The sequence below is a fragment of the Mirounga angustirostris genome, unplaced genomic scaffold (assembly GCF_029215605.1).
Source record: "Mirounga angustirostris isolate CCGP_5_RB_7025 unplaced genomic scaffold, mMirAng1.0.hap1 SCAF_17, whole genome shotgun sequence".
NCBI classification, from domain to species: Eukaryota; Metazoa; Chordata; class Mammalia; order Carnivora; family Phocidae; genus Mirounga; species Mirounga angustirostris.
Window position 1 is genome coordinate 6,536,973 of NW_026991725.1, and position 21,379 is coordinate 6,558,351.

At 40.9% G+C, this 21,379-nt stretch overlaps 2 protein-coding genes across 5 annotated transcripts in view; one reads left to right on the forward strand and one right to left on the reverse strand.

Annotated features, from left to right (window-relative positions):
• The window catches only part of ATAD5 (ATPase family AAA domain containing 5), a 47,900-nt gene extending 42,113 nt beyond the window's left edge, over positions 1-5,787 (forward strand). For 2 of the 3 annotated variants that reach the window (XM_064583578.1, XM_045889431.3), the window contains 5 exons: positions 256-436; positions 2,694-2,875; positions 3,376-4,238; positions 4,671-4,829; positions 4,931-5,787. In XM_064583578.1, the coding sequence (XP_064439648.1) occupies positions 256-436; positions 2,694-2,875; positions 3,376-4,238; positions 4,671-4,829; positions 4,931-5,009 (1,464 nt within the window). In that variant the 3' untranslated portion in view covers positions 5,010-5,787. The remainder of the gene's footprint in view (positions 1-255; positions 437-2,693; positions 2,876-3,375; positions 4,239-4,670; positions 4,830-4,930) is intronic. The other variant, XM_064583577.1, reaches the window with a different exon arrangement.
• Positions 5,788-9,811: 4,024 nt separating this feature from the next.
• TEFM (transcription elongation factor, mitochondrial) lies at positions 9,812-16,434 on the reverse strand. 2 transcript variants are annotated; one of them, XM_045889430.3, is made up of 4 exons: positions 16,297-16,434; positions 14,930-15,393; positions 12,559-12,708; positions 9,812-10,441 (listed from the first exon to the last, which is right to left on the reverse strand). In XM_045889430.3, exons 1-4 carry the CDS (start codon positions 16,325-16,327, stop codon positions 10,004-10,006), a joined length of 1,083 nt encoding a protein of 360 aa, XP_045745386.1. In that variant the 5' UTR covers positions 16,328-16,434; the 3' UTR covers positions 9,812-10,003. The 2 variants fall into 2 exon arrangements, with proteins under 2 accessions (XP_045745386.1, XP_054366930.1); XM_054510955.2 differs by lacking the exon at positions 12,559-12,708.
• Between the last annotated feature and the right edge of the window lie 4,945 nt (positions 16,435-21,379).

Below are 21,379 nucleotides of genomic sequence, written 5' to 3' on the forward strand. Positions count from 1 at the left end.
GAAAATCTCCCATAAAAGTTTCATTGCTGTTTTAGATTGTATACAGTTACTAAAATAAGTATATGTAAAATATTTTTAATTTGGAAGTATATTCCTTTATTATATTTGTCTAAATCAGTTTCATTCTCAAGAGCTAAGATAGTGTGAATTTTAGTGAAATTTGTCCTACTTTTAGATGTGTATTACTGATGTATTTCTGTTAACTGTGCATTTCACCATGTTTCTTTTTTCTTTCTCTCTTTCTCTTTTTCTCAGCTAAATGTTGCCAGCTACCTACAGATGATCTGCTTGGCTGAGAACTTTAGAACTGATGTGAAGGACTTTGTAACATTGTTAACTGCAAATACTTGTGATATCAGAAAAAGTATCCTTTACTTACAATTCTGGATTAGAAGTGGAGGTGGATTTTTAGAAGAAAGGCCATTATCCCTTTGTCGTAAGTTGATCTGTTATAAAAGAAATTTCTACAGTGGGACCCTATGTTAAAGTACATGCTATACCAAAATGTCTGAAAGATTTTAAAATTTTTGAGCATAAACATATGTATAAACATACATATGTCAACTGTGTTGGTGAAAATTTTATAAACATTAAATGTGGGTAAATAGAGTTAAACTGCACACGGAACAAATTGTTATTTATAAATTTATTAGCATGCTTTCTTTTTTTATTTTTTAAGATTTTATTTATTTTAGAGAATGAGCATGTGCACAAGCGGGAGGGGCAAAAGGAGAGGGAGAGAGAATCTCAAGCAGACTCTGCTGAGCATAGAGCCCGACGTGGGGCTCAACTCTAAGCATCAAGAGTAGGATGCTTAACTGACTTAGCCACTCAGTTGCCTTGTAATCATAGTTTCTTATAAACAAATAGAATGATATTTAGCAACTAGCTTCCTTTTTTTACTTATTAAAAAACACTGGTGATTTTTCCATATATATATAAATTATTTTTATATGACTGTAAGTTCTCTTTTAGCTTCTTCAATAGTCTATAATTCTATTTTTCATAAGAACTTTATCATTTCAGAAATGTTTTATTTCTTATCGATCTTCAGTCATTGTTACCTAATTGAAGTCACAGACATTTATTGAGGACTTTCTCCATGCCAGGTCCTGTGTTTACATAAATAAGACATGGTTCCTTCCCTGAAGAAGTTCATAGTTTGTGGTTTTCATGCTCCATAGTCACAGTTCTGTAGTTACAGATCCTGCTCTGGGAAATACACAAATATTTAAATAAAACCAAGGTGAAGTTCTGTAATATTAATCCCCTGTCAAGTTTGTTTTTTCTTTGATCAGTTCAAAATTTTAATACGTTTTTCTTTTTCAGAGTAGCAATCATATATATTTAATTCATTGTGAACTTATATCTTTAACTGTTTCTTAGATGTAAATATGATAAATAAGAAATGGGAAATAACCTTTTATAAAAAACAAATTAGTAACTATTGCCATACTATTGGATATAAAATGCTATACCAGAAACTTTAAAAGATAATAAGTATAGCATTATTTCTTTTCTTGAAGATTTTTTTTTTTTTAAGGTTTTATTTATTTATTTGACAGAGAGACACAGCGAGAGAGGGAACACAAGCAGGGTGAGTGGGAGAGGGAGAAGCAGGCTTCCTGCTGAGCAGGGAGCCCTATGCGGGGCTCAATCCCAGGACCCTGGGACCATGACCTGAGCCGAAGGCAGACGCTTAACAACTGAGCCACCCAGGCACCCCTTTTCTTGAAGATTTTATATGCATTTTCTTTCTTTCTTAAAAAACACAGATACGTACTCATTGGAAATTCAAACAGTGCAGAAGTATATAAAATAAAAAGTAAAAGATTTTCCCCACTTCTTAAAGTTAGCCACTGTGAGAGCTTTATCTATGCATGTACAAATATCGCTACCTACTTATTTAGCAAAATTAACCAATACTATGTATATTGTTAATCAATTTGCTCTTTTTTACTTGAGAATTTATTGTTAGTACGTGCAATTCTAGCCCTCTATTTTTCACAGCTGCATGCTATTCCATAATAGGGAATGGATGTAACATAATTAACCATTACTTATTAGAGGAAATTGAGGTTTTCTTCAGTTTGTCATTAAACTATGCATTGAATATCTATACACATATCCTTTAGCACATCTGTGAGTACTGCTGTTGGAGAGAATTCTAGAAGTATTGTTGCTGGCCAAAGGCTAGAATACATTTTACATTCCGATAGGTATTGTCAGGTTGCCCTCCCAAAGATGATTGTCCTGATTTATGTTCCCATGAACAGTTTATGATGGCTTTTTGATGTATGCCTCTGAGAAAACTAGGTTACCAGTTGTTTTACTTTTGCCAATTTAAAAGGTGAAAAGCGGTATCTTATTTTAATTTGCATTTCCATGATCACTAGTGAAATCGCACATCTTTTTATGAGTTTATTAGATATTTGTTTTTCTTCTGTGACTTGTCTGTTCATAGTCCTTTGCACTTTTTTCTTTTGGATTGTTTTATAAGCCCACCACCAACCTCTTACCCCCGTATGCTAAAAATAATGTTTGTATTGTAATTTTTATGAGTTAAATACATATGTGGAGAAGAACAAAATGGGAGTATAGGTCCAAAAGATGCCAGAGGATCTTAGATTTTAAATAATTGTTTGATACAATTTATTAAAAATATAGATGGTTTTCTTTTATTAATTTTGTAGGAGGAACTAGCAGAAACATTCAACTTGTTTGCTCTGAAGATGGCCCTGATTCCAAAAATAAACCTAAAAATACTAAAAGGAGTCCTATAGACCTTCCCAAATGTGACACTGGCTGTGTTGAGACCTTGTTTGGCCTTAAGAACATTTTTTCCCCATCTGAAGATTTATTTTCATTTCTAAAGGTATTTTCAGTATCTAGTGTGGGATATCAAATACGTATTCCTTTTCATATTCCTAACACTCCCATCTTTTGAATCTTAAGGTTAACTTAAATTTGCCTGTAATTTTTATAGGCTTTAGATTTCTGATTTTAGCATACTGTACAATTTGACAAATGGTGCAGCGACAAATAAATGTATATTATAGGATTTAGACTAGAATTTAGAAAGATTTCAGATTAAAAAGACAATTTCAGAAAAGTAGTTTTTAAACAAATGAGCTTCTCACTATTGAATTGGGGTATAAACTATTAGAAAATTTAATTCTTCAAATATAAATAGTCTAAGTTTATTTTTTAGACTCAGAACCATTTTGATGAATTTAGGGAGTACAGGTTAATAAAATTCTGAGAGGTTAGTGACTCATTACTTTTCAGATAGACTAAGGATGCCACTGTATTCATATAGGTAGAAAAGTGTTCAGACTGTGTTCTAACACTTCTTCACTTAAAATTGTTTTTCAGCACAAAGTCAGAACAAAGGAAGAATGGCATCAGTTCATCCAGCTTCTTACAGAATTCCGAATGCAGAATGTAGATTTCTTATATAGTAATCTTGAGTTCATTCTACCACTACCTGTTAGGATCATTCCAGAAACAGAAAACTTTGGTGGTGCATCAGTAAGTGTGGACACTAGTGCAGCAACAAAAAATATGAAATGTCTTGCTAGGAAACATTCTGAAGGAGAGAAGCCATCGAAAAAGCCACAAAAAAAGAAACAAAAGAAAAAGATGGTAACTCTAGATGATAGTGACTTATTTGACACTGAATTGGACTTCTCTAATGAATTTCTTAGTCTTTCCCCTGCACCTTCCTCCTCAAATTCAGAAGAAAGCAAAGCGAGAGACAAAGAAAGGAATCCAGAGACAAAGAAACTGAACAAATGTTTAGAGTCTAACATGGAATCTATTCCTTGTTCTCCTAAAACACCAGCAGAAGAGAAATGTTCTGCCCTTGTTTCTCACTGTTTAAATTCTCTCACTGAGTTCATGGATAACATGTCCTTCTTAGATGCTCTTTTAACTGATGTAGGAGAACAAAAGGAATTTGGTCAAAATGACTTCAGTTGGACAAATGTGAAAAGCGGACTTTGTGATGAGTTTAGTCTGGAGGCCAGTGATGGATGGACTTCTCAGAGCTCTGGAGAATTAAAGGCAGCTGTAGAAGCTCTCAGCTTTACTAAATGTTCGTCTACTATTTCAAAAGCACTGGAAACCTCCTTGAATTCTTGCAAGAAATCAGGAAGAGATCCAACGAAAGAGCTTACTCTTTATGTTTCACAGAAGCGCAGCAATGTATACTTTAGTCAGTCAGCAACTAATTTAGAGTAAGTCTTCCTTTTACTTTTAATTTTCCAATAATAAATGATAAAGAGGAAATGATTAGTTTGTTTTTACTAAATTTGAAATGCTGGGCTTTATTGATCATGGTAAACCCTCAATATTAATAATATAGCTTCTGATAAGACAGGGAGACCAGCCTGATTGCTGGGAAGAAAAACAAGAGAGATTAGGAGACTCCTGAATGACAGGGAATGGGGTTTGGGTTTGCTGGGGCAGATAGCGGGTAGCCATTAAAGATTTTTTTGGTATGGGAGTGACGTGTTGAAAGTAATACAGGAAGTTAACCTGGAATCCGGTTAACCTAGTCTAGACCAGAAGCAAGGAGAAGCAGAGACCAGAAGTTGGTTGTGTTGGGGATTGTTGCATTTTTCTTGGGCAGTAAAAATCAAAAGTAATGCACTACTTTTCATTTACAGCAGTGCCTGGAAGAGGATAGCAGTCATTAAAAGTGTATTTTCTAGCCGATCCCTTCTGAACCTGGGTAACAGACAAGCTAGTATAATTGAGTACTTGCCAACTCTTCGGAACATTTGTAGGACTGAGAAGCTAAAAGAACAAGGAAAAAGTAAAAGAAGGTAAAGGCTCTATATAAAATAACGTTGTAGATAGCTATTTCAAGATTAATAAATATCCTCATCTGATGGTTAAACTGAATTTTTCCTTGTAATTTTGACAGGTTCCTACACTATCTTGAAGGTATTCATCTTAACATTTCGAAAGAGACTGTGAACACTTTGGCAGCTGGCTTCCCTTAATATTCCACATTAACAATGCCTTGTACAGATTATTATGTGTTCCTCAAGATACATTTTTATACTGATTTTCATGGAAGAATTTCTTTCTCTTAATGTACATTTAAAAGAGATTATTTGTATTTTTTTAATTAGTGTGCAAATATTTAAAATGAAAAATTTTGAGTTATAAATTGTATTTATGATTGTGGTGGTATTTTTTTTTCTGAATTTTTTTGGTATTATTTGACTTAGCTTTGTTGTATTATTGCATGTGAGCGAGCTGTTTCTAGAAGGTAGAATTCACTATATTTCTAAAGATGTTTCACTGTTAAATTAATCCATAATTTTTCTCTTTCCTGTTACCTTTAATCCACTTCTCTCCAACCCAACTGTCAGTACTCTGTCAAGTTGTATATATGAATCATCTAGGGTGGTAATCTAGTTAACACAGTACAAAATTATGTAATACATGAGAACTTCCTAGGGAAGAAATTATATTTCATTTTTCAAAAAGTACCATCTTCCTGATAAATTTATTTTTAGTGTATTCCTCCAGCACATATTGCCATTGAATCATTGAATGTTGACAAAGGGAAAACAAAATTATGAACTGTCGTTTTCATAAATCTTTTTTAGCAACCATTCATATGTGATTGCTTGTACATTTTGCCAACTCACATCATTTGCCTTGTACATTTTTCTTGTACTTTTATATCAGCGATGTTTTATTTCATAAAGATATTAATGATGTTAATATATCTATTTTGGACAAACTGCTATTCATTAAAATTGTAACAGAGGATTCTACTATGGACTTTCTACATCATAATCATTTCCACTTAAGGTTGTTTTTGGAGAAAGTATGTATTTTTAATTACAAGATTTTAAAATCCCACATTTCACTTAAAATCATTTTTGCAATCATATAATCAGATATATCTGAAAATGGTTTCCTATTTCAAATGTTTATATTATGTATTAGCCTAGAATTCAGTTACATTATCTGGCAAATTATATATTTACCTCAAAGGTAAGCATCCTAATTTTGTACAGATGGAAAATATTGATGTATACCTGTTTACAAATGTGTATGAAGGTATGTTTTTACCTCTTACTTGCTCAGTCTACTTTTTCGTTGATAGTATATTGACTTAATTAAAGGTTAAAGCTAAAAGACTTAATGCAATATTTAAATAGGTGGTCCAGATGTAACCATCTGGGTAAATATGGATATTTTATAGGTTTGGATATAGGCTGTATCTTACAGGTTTCATCCTTGTACAAAAGAATAGATCTGAAGTTCTGTGGGTTTTTTTTTTAAATATATGGATTTTCTTCTATTCTATTCTATAACGCATACCTAGCGTTCACTATTTGTAGAGCACTTACCTGTTAATTTGGTCTTATTATTAGAAAATTCTGGTAATAGAGAATCAAAGTAAAATAACTTTAGAATTGGGGCGCCTGGGTGGCCCAGTTGTTAAGCATCTGCCTTTGGCTCAGGTCATCCAGGGTCCTGGGATCGAGCCCCACCTTGGGCTCCCTGCTCAGCGGAGGCCTGCTTCTCCCTCTCCTGCTCCCCCTGCTTGTGTTCCCTCTCTTGCTGTGTCTCTGTCAAATAAATAAATAAAATCTTTAAAATAAAAAAATAATAACTTTAGGATTTTATTTAGTAAAATCAAAAATCAAGAAACAGGGGCACCTGGGTGGCTCAGTCGTTAAGTGTCTGCCTTTGGCTCGGGTCATGATCCCAGGGTCCTGGGATCGAGCCCCACATCGGGATCCCTGCTCTGCAGGAATCCTGCTTCTCCCTCTCCCACTCCCCCTGCTTGTGTTCCCTCTCTCGCTGTGTCTCTCTCTGTCAAATAAATAAATAAAATCTTAAAAAAAAAAAAATCAAGAAACAATGGGAATATTTTCTTCCCTAATAGGGACACATTTAAGATTTTCTTTTAGGCTTAGCTTTATTGGGGAGGAAATATATATATATATATATATATATATATATATATATATTTTTTTTTTTTTTTAAGATTTATTTGACAGAAAGAGAACATGAGCAGGGTCATCAGCAGAGGGAGAGGGAGAAGCAGGCTCCCGGCTAAGTAGGGAGCCCAATGTGGGACTCCATTCCAGGATCATGACCTGAGCCGAAGGCAGACACTTAACCTACTGAGCCACCCAGGTGCCCCAAAGATTTATTTTAGAGAGAGAGAGAGCACAAACGGGAAGGGCAGGGAGAGGGAGAGAGAATCTCAAGGACCTAGACTCCACCCTGAGCCAGAGTGCAGAGCCCAAAGTGGGGCTCAATCTCATGACCCTGAGATCACAAGATCATGAGCTGAAACCAGGAGTCAGATGCTTAACTGAGTGTACCACCCGGGCACCCCAAAAATTATGAATTCTTAAAGGTTTAGATTCACTTTTGAGATAAAGTAAGCAAATTCTGATGGCTTTCTCAGTACTTAGCATCTTACCCTATAAATGTCTAAAATGAACACATTTTCACTGAAAGCTATTTCCAGAAATATGTGGGAGGTAGAATGCACATATCTGGCATGAACAACTGGATGGTTGGTGAAGCTATTTACCAAAGTATAGAACAATGGCAAGGGACGTGATTTGAAGGAAAGATTATTTGAGATGGATAGTTTGAGATACCTACAACATATGGAAGGTGGAGATGTTTGTGTACAACCATATATATAAATGTAGAGATTTACAAGTGAATGGCAGTAAGTCTAGACTGTATCCCAGATTCCCTAGGGAGTTGGGAGGTTCTGGAAGAAAGGACTTCTACTCATTTTACATATTTGAATGTTTTTCCAACAAGCATATTTCACTCTGTAGATTAAAGGAAAGACGTAATGCTTTGACATCAAAGAGTTTTGGGTTCAGGACTGGTAAGATATGGTGAGGGCCTGAACTAAAGCAAATGTAATACTGGAAAATGTGAGATGTGGTAAAAAAAATTATGGGCTACTTTTCTCAAAAGATGGTCTGTCTAGGGGCATCTGGGTGGTGTAGTCGGTTAAGGGCCTGACTCTTGGTTTCTGCTCAGGTCATGATCTCAGGGTCCTGGGGTGAAGCCCTGCATCGGGCTCTGTACCCATGGTGAAGTCTGCTTGGGATTCTCCCTTCTTCCTCTGCCCCTCCCCCAGCATACTTATTCTCTCTCTCAAATAAATCTTTTTTATTTTTATTATTTTTTTAAGATTTTATTTACTTATTTGAGAGAGAGAGAATGAGAGAGAGCACATGAGAGGGGGGAGGGTCAGAGGGAGAAGCAGACTCCCTGCCGAGCAGGGAGCCCGATGCGGGACTCGATCCAGGGACTCCAGGACCATGACCTGAGCCAAAGGCAGTCGCTCAACCAACTGAGCCACCCAGGCGCCCATCAAATAAATCTTTTTTAAAAAGATGGTCTGTCCCACATGAAAAAGTGCTCAATATCGCTTGGCATCAGGGAAATCCAAATCAAAACCTCAATGATACCACCTCACACCAGTCAGAATGGCTAAAATTAACAAGTCAGGAAGCGACAGATGTTGGCGGGGATGCGGAGAAAGGGGAACCCTCCTACACTGTTGGTGGGAATGCAAGCTGGTGCAGCCACTCTGGAAAACAGTATGGAGGTTCCTCAAAAAGTTGAAAATAGAGCTACCATATGATCCAGCAATTGCACTACTGGGTATTTACCCCAAAGACACAAATGTAGGGATCCGAAAGGGTACGTGCACCCCGATGTTTATAGCAGCAATGTCCACAATAGCCAAACTGTGGAAAGAGCCAAGATGTCCATCGACAGATGAATGGATAAAGAAGATGTGGTATATATACACAATGGAATATTATGCAGCCATCAAAAGGAATGAGATCTTGCCATTTGCAACGACGTGGATGGAACTGGAGGGTATTATGTTGAGCGAAATAAGTAAAAAAGAGAAAGACATGTATCATATGACCTCACTGATATGAGGAAATGACCTCACTGATATGAGGAATTCTTAATCTCAGGAAACAAATTGAAGGTTGCTGGAGTGGGGGGTGGGGTGGGAGGGATGGGGTGACTGGGTGATAGACACTGGGGAGGGTATGTGCTCTGGTAAGCGCTGTGAATTGTGCAAGACTGTTGAATCTCAGATCTGTACCTCTGAAACAAATAATGCAATATATGTTAAGAAAAAAAAAAAAGGTAGCAGGAGGGGAAGAATGAAGGGGGGGAAATCGGAGGGGTAGACGAACCATGAGAGACGATGGACTCTGAGAAACAAACTGAGGGTTCTAGAGGGGAGGGGGGTGGGAGGATGGGTTAGCCTGGTAATGGGTATTGAGGAGGGCACATTCTGCATGGAGCACAGGGTGTTATGCACAAACAATGAATCATGGAACACTACATCTAAAACTAATGATGTAATGTATGGGGATTAACATAATAAAAAAATATATATAAAATACATCAAAAAAAATTTAAAAGATCTGTCCAAGTAAAATATTTCAAAGTGAAAAAAAAAATGTATTAGACAAAGCTTCTTTGTTCTGGGCTGATAGACTAAGTTGATGACAATCGATTCCCTTTTGGGAGCAATACATCAAACCACATGCTACTTAGAGAATTAAGAGGGTTTCATAAGTTGTGTTTTTGATTATATTTAGCATTATTCCCATGATGAGCACCACCCAGAAAAATCATTACTCTCTATTAACAATAAAAGGGTGCAAATCATTAGTATAGGATGGAATTTGCTTTTCAGGGGAGATAACTTTGTTTCTTGTTTTGGCTGTTTAGAGGGCATCTTTAACACTTAAACCCAAAAGGCACAGAATCTCCTAAGATATTTATTGATTTCGCTTATTATTGTGTGAACAATTCAACAACCGAAAGTCTGACTTTAAATACAAACATGTTTTCTTCTCCATAAACATGGATGTTAAAAACAGTTGGCTTTACAGCTTTAGGGCTAATAAATATAAATTAATACAACCTTGGAGCTCTTTATATTAACCTAAGCGTTTTAAGGTTCAGTGTCAAAAACTGCTAATTCATAGAAGGCAACAGCTTGTAATAATGAATCATATAACTCTTCTGCTCTCTGTTGTTCAGTAGATGAAAACATCTGTCTGTAATGGACGATCTTCTCTGTGGGGAAGACGACCCGAGGCTCTTCCTTCAGAACAGACTCTGAGAGGAACTGCTTCACCAGCTCTTTTCCACTAGTCCGCGTGTCCCCAATCATCAGTTCAAAGTGCTTCCCCACTCCATTTCGATTCATGCTCAGCACCTGATGCTGGCCATCCTGGACAAAGGTTTTGTTTAATAAGGCATACAGCATGGCTTCCATGATATGAAAATGTAACACTACTGGAAACCGAGATGAGTTCTGAATTGAAAGCCCGATTTTTTCCAGAACATAGAAGTCAGCTTTAGGCATCTTTGAAATGACTGAAGAAATCTTTAAAAAACAAAAAGAAAAAATAAGTGAACAGAAATAATTCATTAAGTTTTGTTGTTTGGGTCCCCTCTCCCATTTTTATTTTTAAAATATATAAATTACCTTATACTGCTACTGACAGTTTTGAAGTAACTGAAAAATCAGCATTTTATGGAGGAGTCAGGAGCCAAGTTCTGCTCATGGTTCTATCAGGAATAAGCTGAGCTAAGGCAGATCATTTAGTCCTCCCAAGTACTAGTTTCTTCATCTCACAAATGGGCTTCATTATCTCTAAAATCTGTATTGACTTTAAGATTAGACAACTTAAAACGTTTATTAACCTTTTAAAAATATCTAGGGTAGAGCATAAGGGTTAGAATACCCAGCCTACAATCAGGGGCTCCTGAGTAGCTCAGTTGGTTGACTGCCTGACTCCCATCTCAGCTGAAGTCTTGACCTCAGAGTTTTGAGTTCAAGCCCTATGTTGGGCTCCACAATGGCTGCGGAACCTACTTAAAAAAAAAAAAAAAAAAAGAAGGGCGCCTGGGTGGCTCAGTTGGTTAAGCGACTGCCTTTGGCTCAGGTCATGATCCTGGAGTCCCGGGATCGAGTCCCGCATCGGGCTCCCTGCTCAGCGGGGGGTCTGACCCTCTTCCCTCTCGTGCTCTCTGTCTCTCATTCTCTCTCTCAAATAAATAAATAAAATCTTAAAAAAAAACAAAAAAGAATATCTAGCCTGCAATCTGCAACTGACTTATCCTGTCAGATGCTTGATTTATACCAGTTTTTGTATGTGTAATTAGGATGGTAATATTACCAATCTCACAAGGTTTTGAAGACTCAAATGAGACAATTAGTGAAGCATTTTGAAAAATAAGCTTAGGGGTGTCTGGGGGTGGCTCAATCGGTTAAGCGCCTGACTCTTGATTTCAGCTCAGGTCATGATCTCAGGGTCCTGGAATCAAGCCCCATGTCCGGCTCCGTGCTCAGCAGGGAGTCTGCTTAAGGATTCCCTCCCTCTCCCCCTATGCTCGCTCTCTCTCTCTCAAATAAATAAAGGGCACTGGGATAGCTCAGATGGTTGAGCATCTGCCTTCAGCTCAGGTCTTGATCCCAGGGTCCTGGGCTCGAGCCCTGTATCGGACTCCCTTCTCAGCAGGGAGCCTGCTTCTCTCTCTGCCTCTCCCCTCTGCTGTGCTTTCTCTCTCTCAAACAAATAAATAAATAAACTTTTCTAAAAAAAATGAAGGGACGCCTGGGTGGCTCAGTTGGTTAAGCGACTGCCTTCGGCTCAGGTCATGATCCTGGAGTCCTGGGATCGGTCCCGCATCGGGCTCCCTGCTTGGCAGGGAGTCTGCTTCTCCCTCTGACCCTCCTCCCTCTCATGCTCTCTGTCTCTCATTCTCTCTCTCTCAAATAAATAAATAAAATCTTTAAAAAAAAAAAAAATGAAAAATAAGCTTAAAAATATAGTGATGAACTTCTATAACATTTACAATAATGTCCTTTACCACCAATTTTCTCAGTATCTGCCTTTGATACATTAAGGTATTTCATGAACTAAATGAAGAAAGATTCAATTTTTAAAAATCATAGGTGACGGAAAACATGATAGGAATGGGTGAGTAGGGGCGCCTGGGTGGCTCAGTCAGTTAAGCATCTGCCTTCAGCTCAGTCATGATCCCAGGGGCCTGGGATCAAGCCCCACATTGGGCTCGCTGCTCAGGGGAGAGCTGCTTCTCCCTCTCCTTCTGCCGCTCTCTCTGCTTGTGCTCTCTCTCGTGTTCTGTCAAATAAATAAAATCTTAAAAAAAAAGGAGGGGTGCCTGGGTGGCTCGGTTGGGCGACTGCCTTCGGCTCCTGTCATGATCCTGGAGTCCTGGGATCAAGTCCCACATCAGGCTCCCTGCTCAGCGGGGAGTCTGCTTCTCCCTCTGACCCAAACCCCTCTCATGCTCTCTCTCATTCTCTCTCTCAAATAAATAAAATCTTAAAAAAAAAAAAAAAAGGAATGGGTGAGTAATAAGCACCCAAAGGAAATCCATCCATAGTATTGTATTACATTCCCTTTAGGACTAGAAGATTAAATAACACAAGGAGTTCTAGCAGATAGGAATTTGGAGGTGCAGTTGCTTTACCTCTTGTAAATAGACAGATGATAAGTATGTTCCTTTCATCAACTGGCAACACTCATTCTGCTGCCAGTCCAGCACCGCCAGTTTACGATCCACGTGAGCCCAGGCAATTCTTCGAGTTCCAAAAACGATGGATACGATACTATTAACTGCCTACAACAAAAAGGCTGGTTTAATTACAAGTATAAACATTTTAACAGATACAAAATTTAAGCTATTAACTCAGAATGCCAAATCAGTTTATGTGCTAGAAATATACTGGGGTGCCTGGGTGGCTCAGTTGGTTGAGCATCTGACTCCTGGTTTTAGCTCACGTTGTGATCTCGGGGTCATGAGATCAAGCCCCATGTTGGGCTCTCTGTGGAGCTTAGTGTGGAGTCTGCTTAAGACTTTCTCTCCTTCTGCCCCTACCCCGAGCTCTTTCTCTCTAAAATAAATAAATCTTTAAAACAAAGAAATACACTTCCACTTTATGAACTGAGAATTGTTAAAGAAATGCAGGAATTTTTTATATTTTTTTTAGATTTTATTTATTTATTTGACAGAGAGAGAGACAGGGAGAGCAGGAACACAAGCAGGGGGAGTGGGAGAGGGAGAAGCAGGCCTCCCACCGAGCAGGGAGCCTGATGCGGGGCTCGATCCCAGGACCCTGGGATCACGACCTGAGCCGAAGGCAGACGCTTAACGACTGAGCAACCCAGGCGCCCCAAAATTATTATTTTTTAATTATTTATTTGAAATAGCATGAATGGGGGGCAGAGGGAGAGGAAGAAGCAGGCTCCCCGCTGAGCAAGGAGCCCGACATGGGGCCTGATCCCAGGACCCTGGGATCATGACCTGAGCCAAAGGCAGACACAACTGACTGAGCCACCCAGGCGCCCCCCAGGAATAATTATTAAAAGATAACCAGTAGCAGTCAGTTTATAGACAAAGAACCTCACCTAGCCCAAGGTAGGCATTAAATATTCCAGTGTTGCTGGGGACTAGATACTGGGAAATAAGAACATAGCCATACGTTATAAGAAATGCCACCACACAACAGGGGTGACGGAGAGACAGCGAGAGAGGGAACATAAGCAGGAGGAGTAGGAGAGGGAGGAGGAGGGTTCCCGCTGAACAGGGAGCCCGATGCGGGGCTCGATCCCAGGACTCTGGGATCATGACCCAAACCGAAGGCAGACGCTTAATGACTGAGCCACCCGGGCGCCCCAAATACAGACCTTCTTTTGATTCTTGAGCTCAACGATTCTCAAGCTTTAGTGTACATAAGAATTACTGAGCCAGGTTGCACACAGTATTTCCTGGGCAACAGATTTTTTTCAAGGACTACTGCATGATTTTCTCCATACAAAATGACTATTTTTTTTTTTTTGAGGAAAAAAAAAAAATAATACTGTATTTGGAAGTCAGTACAATTTTTCTCATCCCATACAAAATGACTTTAGAACCTATCCCTCTAAATAAGATTGCAACTCTGCTATAAGAGTATAAATAGTATTTGTAGCCAAAACTTTGAAGGGAAATCCAAACCCTGAAAATTTTGGTTCAAATATTTTCCAGATCAACTGCAGGAGGAGTTCTGTCCATAGTCCATGAATGGACTTCATGAAACCTACAAGTCCTCTGAAAGTGTATGCAATATTCTATGTAAATGCGCTTTTTTTGGTTGTTTTTCTGAAAACAGTGTCCTTAGCTTTCATCAGGTTTTCAGAAAGTATCCATAATCCTCCCCAAACTGAGAACTACTGGTCCAGAAAGTGTGCTTACTATTGGTACGCAATAAGAGAATATTTTATCACGTACTGCTACATAGGACCTAAGCTCCTACTCCAAGGTTTAACGTTTGATGTGCCAAGTAATTCTAATATTTGTTTTTTAAGACAACACTGAAAAGGATTTGCTTGTAGAATGCCTTTTAAAAGGCGAAAAAGGGGAGGGACAGAAAGTAACTTTAAATCCTACTGAAAAGACCAGTATAATGTTCTGAAGTCACTCCCTGGCCATAACCCTCTCTGCATCTTAATTTCTCATTACTCTCAATATAACCCCTCAAGACACGGTCAAATAGCTCCTCAATTCCTCTTAAATAAACCTCGCACAGACCTATTTCTCTACAACTGTTCTTTCTTCCTAGAAAGCCCGCCTCCTCCAACGAGCCTCATTCTCCCTCTCTGAGATCCAGGTTTTGGTCAACTTTTGCCCACAGGTACAGCCCACGGTTCCCTACCCACTTAACTCTCTCTCCATCTCACTCTTCCGTGCTGATCCCATACCAACTAAACTATAAGCTGTCTGCTGCCCAAAATAGTGCTTTGCAAAGTAGGTTCTCAATATGTAGGGAGTAGTATAATGGACATTAAGAAAAACAATATACCTTAAGTCTCTCTCTTTCTATTTCTGGTTTGATGAGCTTTCTCAAGAGCCGGTTGTCCTGGAACTTTCTTTTTTTCCCTCCAGTCTCTGGACAAAGAATGGAGTTACAAATTTGAATGGTAGTTTTATACTGGAACAAGGGCACATTCATTAAACTCTCCAAATTCTGAAATGGCCCAAACTTCTCTCTGTGCTCTATAATATTGACAGATTTTCTTCCACGAAGCAATCTGAAAGTTTCAAGTTCTTTATTAGATGCCGTATTCAACACATGCAAGATGGAAGCCTGCTGCTCTGAAGAGAAGAGCTTGTCAAGTGCGTTTCCAGGTTCCTTTGTATTTTCATCACAAATAGCAGCATTGGGAATAATCTTCTTAGGTGCAGTGGATTTTTTCCGACAGCAGGAATTATGTAGCACCTGGAACAAGGATGACCTGAATGGAACTGGAAAACATCGCCACCTTCCTAAAAGGAAAATTTAGCAAAATGTAAGCTGGAATGTCCTACTTCTTTTTAGTATTAGTTGTGGCTTGACCAGAGCCTTCGCAAAAGGACAGAGGCTTTCCCATAATCTTAGAACTAGTATACCATACTCACAAGAGATGTCTTCTATTTTTTGTGGATAAGTCCTAAGTTTTACTGCCTAGAAATTTTATGCCCATAAGAAAGCATGTATTTAAAACAATGATTTCCACTGCTTAACGTTTTTGACATTTTTAACTTTAGAGGGATCTTTCTGTAATTAGTATCTCTTGTTAAGAATATTTTCACTAGGGGCGCCTGGGTGGCTCAGATGGTTAAGACCTTGCCTTCAGCTCATGAGGGGTCCTGGCATCGAGCCCCGCATGGGGCTCCCTGCTCAGCTGGGAGCCTGCTTGTCCCTCTCCCTCTGCCCCTGCTTGCGTTCCCTCTCTCGCTGTGTCTTATGCGGTGGAACCAAATAAAATTAAATTGTATACGTTTATAAGACACGTTCGGGCTGAATGGTAGATGTAAGGGGCGGTTTTTATTTTCACCGGTACACTTTCCCAGATTTCTACTACTTTCCGCAAGCAGAAAAACAAAACACTACATAAGAAACAATTCTGCAAAACCAATGGGAAGCCACTCGGACACTGCAGCCACAGGAAAATACCACAGCCAGAGGTGAGCAAACGGCTGTTAGCATCTCAACCCTCCGCCCGCCACACAGTCGGGGAAGGGGCCGCTCGCGGACCCCTCGCCCGGGAAGCACAGTCGCTCCGAGGCGCCCCGTCAGCTCAGCTGGGACTCCAAGGACAGCTGGACATGGGACCTGCGGGAGAAGGTACTCCAGGGCCAGAGGCTAAGGACAGGCGGGAAATTAACCCAGTATTCCAGGTACCCTACCTCCCGCCACGAGGAGACTACAGGCGCTCATCGTCCCAGGCAAAGCACTCGGTTCCCACAATCCAATCTTCCTCCACTTCCGGCCCGGTCGTGCTTCGCCTCAAAATGCTCCGCCTGGCGGCGGAAAGGTTCCGGCAGAGTGGCGTTCCGGGGCCGGCCGGAGGTGTGTCCCGCTGAGCAGCGCGTGAGCCAATCCTGCTCTGCGGGCCTCCGGGCGGACTTCCGCCTGGGCGGTGTACCCCGATCCCGAGCCCCTGGGTGGTCTGTAGTTGGCAAGGTCCCTCCTTCAGGGAGCCTCCCTGGGTTTATTCCAGGCCCATGGACTGATAAGTTCCTGTTGTGGCCCTGGCTGGGGGGCAAGGAGCGGAGTCTGGTGGGGAGCGTAGACGGGTACACAAATCACCCTCTCACTAAGCAGAATGGGGTAACCGGGAGAGGCAGGGGTTCAGGGGTTCAGGAAAGGGCGAAGTAGGAGGAGGTGGCTTTGCCATTGAACCTGGAAAGTCGGAGCAGCATTCCATTTGGAAGGGATAGGGGTCGGGCGTGGGGGGCGGGAAATGAGGCTGGCACAACATTTGGTTGGGCCTCGAATGCATAATGAGGTTAGTTGAATAGGGTCAGACCAGAGGTTTGTTACTAGAAAATTGGCCACATATAAAAGTGCAAGGCTGGATTGGAGGTGGAGAGCCAGGGAAGCAAAGAGAGTCAGGAAACTAGTGTATCTTCCCAAGGGACAGGCAACCGTAAGGAATTGAACCTGGAAGATGTAAGGAGAGTGGAAAGGATTCTTTCTGGAAGGTGGGGAGATTTTAGCTAGTTTTGTGGAAAAACAAGGAAGTCAGGAGGGAGGTGGCTTTTGAAGGGAAAGGTGGTGGGCTTGTGTTTTTATGAGGTGGCAGTGTCTTGTAGATATTGTCCAGGAGGCAGTGGAGATGTAGGGACTCCTAAGTGTTCATAAGAATTACTCATGGGGGGCGCCTGGGTGGCTCAGTTGGTTAAGCGACTGCCTTCGGCTCAGGTCATGATCCTGGAGTCCCAGCATCGAGTCCCGCATCAGGCTCCCTGCTCAGCAGGGAGTCTGCTTCTGCCTCTGACCCTCTCTCCTCTCGTGTTCTCTCTCTCATTCTCTCTCAGATAAATAAATAAAATCTTTAAAAAAAAAAAAATTACTTATGGCATGGGGCACCTGGCATGCTCGGTTGGTTAAGAGTCTGTCTTCGGCTCAGGTCATGATCCCAGGGTCCTGGGATGGAGCCCAGCAATCAGGCTCCTCGCTCCGTGGGGAGTCTACTTGTCCCTACCCCCCTGCTTGTGCTTTCTGTGTCAAATAAATAAATAAAATCTAAAAAAAAAAAAAAAAAAAAGATGTTGAAGTCCTAGCCCTCAGTTCCTCAGAATGTGCTCTTATTCAGATATAGGGTTATTGCGGAGGTAATTAGTTAAAATGACGTCATCCTGGAGTAGGGGCGAGTGACTAATTCAATATGACTGGTGCCCTTAAAAGAAGAGGACCATACGAACGCCATGTGAGAATGGAGGCAGAGGTGGGAGTGATGCATCTACCAGCCAAGGAAGGCAAGGATCACCAGGGGGTCATCACAATCTAGGAGGGAGGCATGGGACAGATTCACCTTCAGAAGGAACCAACCCTGCTTACATCGTGATTTCATGCTTCTAGCCTCCAGAACTGTGGAAGAATAAATTTCTATTGTTTTAAGCCGCCCAGTTCAGAGTAATTTGTTACAGGAACCCTAGAAAACTAAGACATGGAGCCATAAAGAGCCCTGGTGATTGACACTTTCAGAGATGATGACGTTCCCTGGCACCAGATGCAACAAATCCAGTCACTAACTGCACAACCTTAGACAGTCTCATCCTCTCTGAACCTCAGCTTCCTCATTTGTGAAGTGAGGATAATGGTACTTGCCTCACACAGCTGCTAAGAGGATTTCTCATTAAAAACTGGATGCCGGGAGCCAGGCACATACTAAGGATTCAGTAAATGTTAGTTCCCCCTTGAAAGCATTCCCTCTTCCTGATAGCTAATTACTAATGACCTTCAGGGGAAACTCCCACATTTCTCAGAGGTGATCAATATCCTTTGATGTGAAGCTGGAAATGGTAGGGAAAGAGGCAGCTACGGTAGGTGCATGATTTACTGTAAACCAGACTCTGTTCAAAATGAAAGCTGTAACTTTCCCCAAACACCAGGTCCTTCTCACTTCCCTGTCTGTATTGCAGAAATCCCTGGCTCCTCCCACTCCTTTCATCATTTTGTCTAGCCTGTTACCTGGTTTCTGTGTGTGTGTGTGTTTTTAAGATTTTATCTATTCATTTGAGAAAGAGAGAGAAAGAGCAGGGGGAGGGGCAGAGGGAGAGAGAGAAGCAGCTGAGCAGGGAGCCCCATATGGGGCTCTATCCCAGGGTCCTGGGATCATGACCTGAGCTGAAGGCAGATGCTTAACTGACTGAGCCACCCTGGCGCCCCTGGTTTCTATGTTTTTAAAACTTTTTTGGCCATGACACAGGACGCATAGATGCATGATGTGAAACAAAAGCTTCATTAAAAAATACTTGCATTATTACATATAAGGCATCTTGATATTTTCTGTTTTATTTCATTAAAAAAAAAAAACAACCCACTGATCCATTTTTAAACCTGCAGGACATCAGGTGGAGATGTTAGATATGTAAGTCTGAAGCCAAGGGAGGACTGAGCTGGGGTATAGATTTGGAGGCTGTCAGCGTAGAGAGATGGCGTTGTATCCCATGAGAGTGCATGGGATGAGCCAGGGAGAGGGTAGTGTGAGAAAACCACACCAAGTCAAGAAGACTGGGAGCACCCATACTGGGGTTGAGTAGAGAACTCAGATTCTCAAAAGGGCGAAGAGGCAATGTTTAGAAAGATTTAAAAGGAAACAGGACAAAGTCAAGTTAAAGAGACTAAAGACATAAAGGATTTTGAGGAGTTAAGAGATTTTCTTTTTTTTTGAAAGCTGGGTTAGTTGGAACCACTAAGTCAATATTAATTTCATGACTCACTACTGCATGGTAATGCGTACATTCTTAAAAACACAAGAAGTTAGGGGCGCCTGGGTGGCTCAGTCGTTAAGCGTCTGCCTTCGGCTCAGGTCATGATCCCGGGGTGCTGGGATCGAGCCCCGCATCGGGCTCCCTGCTTGGCGGGAAGCCTGCTTCTCTCTCTCCCACTCCCCCTGCTTGTGTTCCCTCTCTTGTTGTGTCTCTCTCTGTCAAATAAATAAATAAAATCTTAAAAAATAATAAAAATAAAAAAATAAAAACACAAGAAGTTCTATCAACCTTTACTGCAAAATGTCTTTTTTTAACTCTCCCTTACTGTGGCTACCCTAATGAGGGTCTCGTATCTCTCACCCGGGCTCTTGCAATACTCCCCCCCCACCCCATCAATTTCCCAGCTGCCTATCAACCTAACCCCTTCCCTGTCCTTCATACACATCCTACCTGTCCTGGACAACAGCCCCAGGCCTGAACAAATCTCCCAATTCCTGCCCTGAGGTGGGGCCTCACCTACATCTTCTAGCCCTTTCTCTGCTCCCCACCAGGCACCTGGTGTAACACCCCCCACCCACAGTGCTCCTCTCCTGATAGGTCCCTAATTGAAGGTGAGTGGCTGTGTCTTCAGGGAAGGTGAACCTGTTATGGTAATCCCATTTCCTTTGCTAAGGATTAAGATTAAGAGTGGGTGTGATTCAGTTTGGGGGCATATCAGGGAAAGATTTTATATCGTGATAAAGAGTGGGCAGAGAAGCGGCCCCCTCCCCTTTCTTCCTGAGGCTCTGATGGGCTGAGAGGAGCAGTCTCCTGCTGCAGGACGGGCAATGCTGCCAAGAGCATGAAGAACAGAAAGAAGGGGAACTCCTAGGCCTCGATGACATTGTTCAGCTGCTGGATCATCCCTAAAACCATCCATCTGCAGACTTTTGGTTCAGTAAGAGAAAAACTGACCTAATTGTTTCAGCCACTTGTAGATCAGTATTCTGTTACTTGAAGCTGATAACTTCCTGCTTAATTCACACTCTCGGGAGACAAACAGGGTGACGTGAAGTTCCTCACACACGTCTCATGCTGTCTCACCTCTATACCTTTGTGTCTGCCAGTTCCTAAGATTCCCACCCCCCTCTGCAAAAAAATGGTCTGAATTCTCACCTCACAAGGGCCAACAAGTGTGCCCCCTGCCCTGTGAAGCCTCCCTGTCTGCCAAACCAGAGCATCTTCCTTTTTGCCAAGCACTTGACTTATCTCTCTCAAAATACATACTGTCTTGAACTATAGGGCTTTTTGTTTTGGTTTGGTTTTGACTACATGTCTTTTCCCCCTTATTTGACTCCCTATACCTTTACCCAAGGGGATGTGGAAGGTACCAACCAGAATACACCAAAAATCCATCCCTCAGGTCTCAACATCCCTCCTAGAGATAGAGGAGCCCAATGGTTATGCTCAGACTCTGGAATCAGTCAATCCTGTGTTTTAACCCTGTGTTCCAATCCCACCATACTAAAAGCATGAACTAGGGCAAATCACCTCTCCAAAATCCCTCTAGAGTGCATGAGGAATATAGGCCATAATCATATCCCCTGTAATACCTAGCACATTGCCTGGCACTCTGAGGGTTCATTAAGTGTTTGTTGAAAAAAAAAAAATTAATGAATGTCACATACATTACATCTAAGAAGTTCATTTTGTTTGGGAAAAGACATTAAAAATTAGTGATTCATTCAGGGAGCCTGCTTCTCCCTCCCCCTCTGCCTCTCCCCCTCACCGTTTTCTCTCTCAAATAAATTAATAAAATCTTTAAAAGAAGTGTAATTCTCCAAGTCATTTGAATTAGATATGCATCATATAAGGTTTAAATGTTTATTTAGTGATACCATCTACTTTATTTTTCTTCAAAGTCAATCACCTCCTCAAACAGCCAGCATTCCCACAAAAAGGCAGCCCTCAGTTTACTTCTGTAAGAACAGTTTTCTCTTTTGCAAAATAAAGTTCAAAGTACCACTCTTACAAGGTTGTTGTGAAAATGATGTTAGGGGTGCCTGGATGG

What these genes read in the sequence shown, in the direction of transcription:
- TEFM (XM_045889430.3), bottom strand. Translation starts at nt 16,327, where the DNA reads ATGAGCGCCTGTAGTCTCCTCGTGGCGGGAG. An exon ending in TAGTCTCCTCGTGGCGGGAG is followed by an intron (nt 15,394 to 16,296) that starts GTAGGGTACCTG and finishes TTTTCCTTTTAG; the next exon opens with GAAGGTGGCGATGTTTTCCA. An exon ending in TAGAAAGAGAGAGACTTAAG is followed by an intron (nt 12,709 to 14,929) that starts GTATATTGTTTT and finishes TTTTTGTTGTAG; the next exon opens with GCAGTTAATAGTATCGTATC.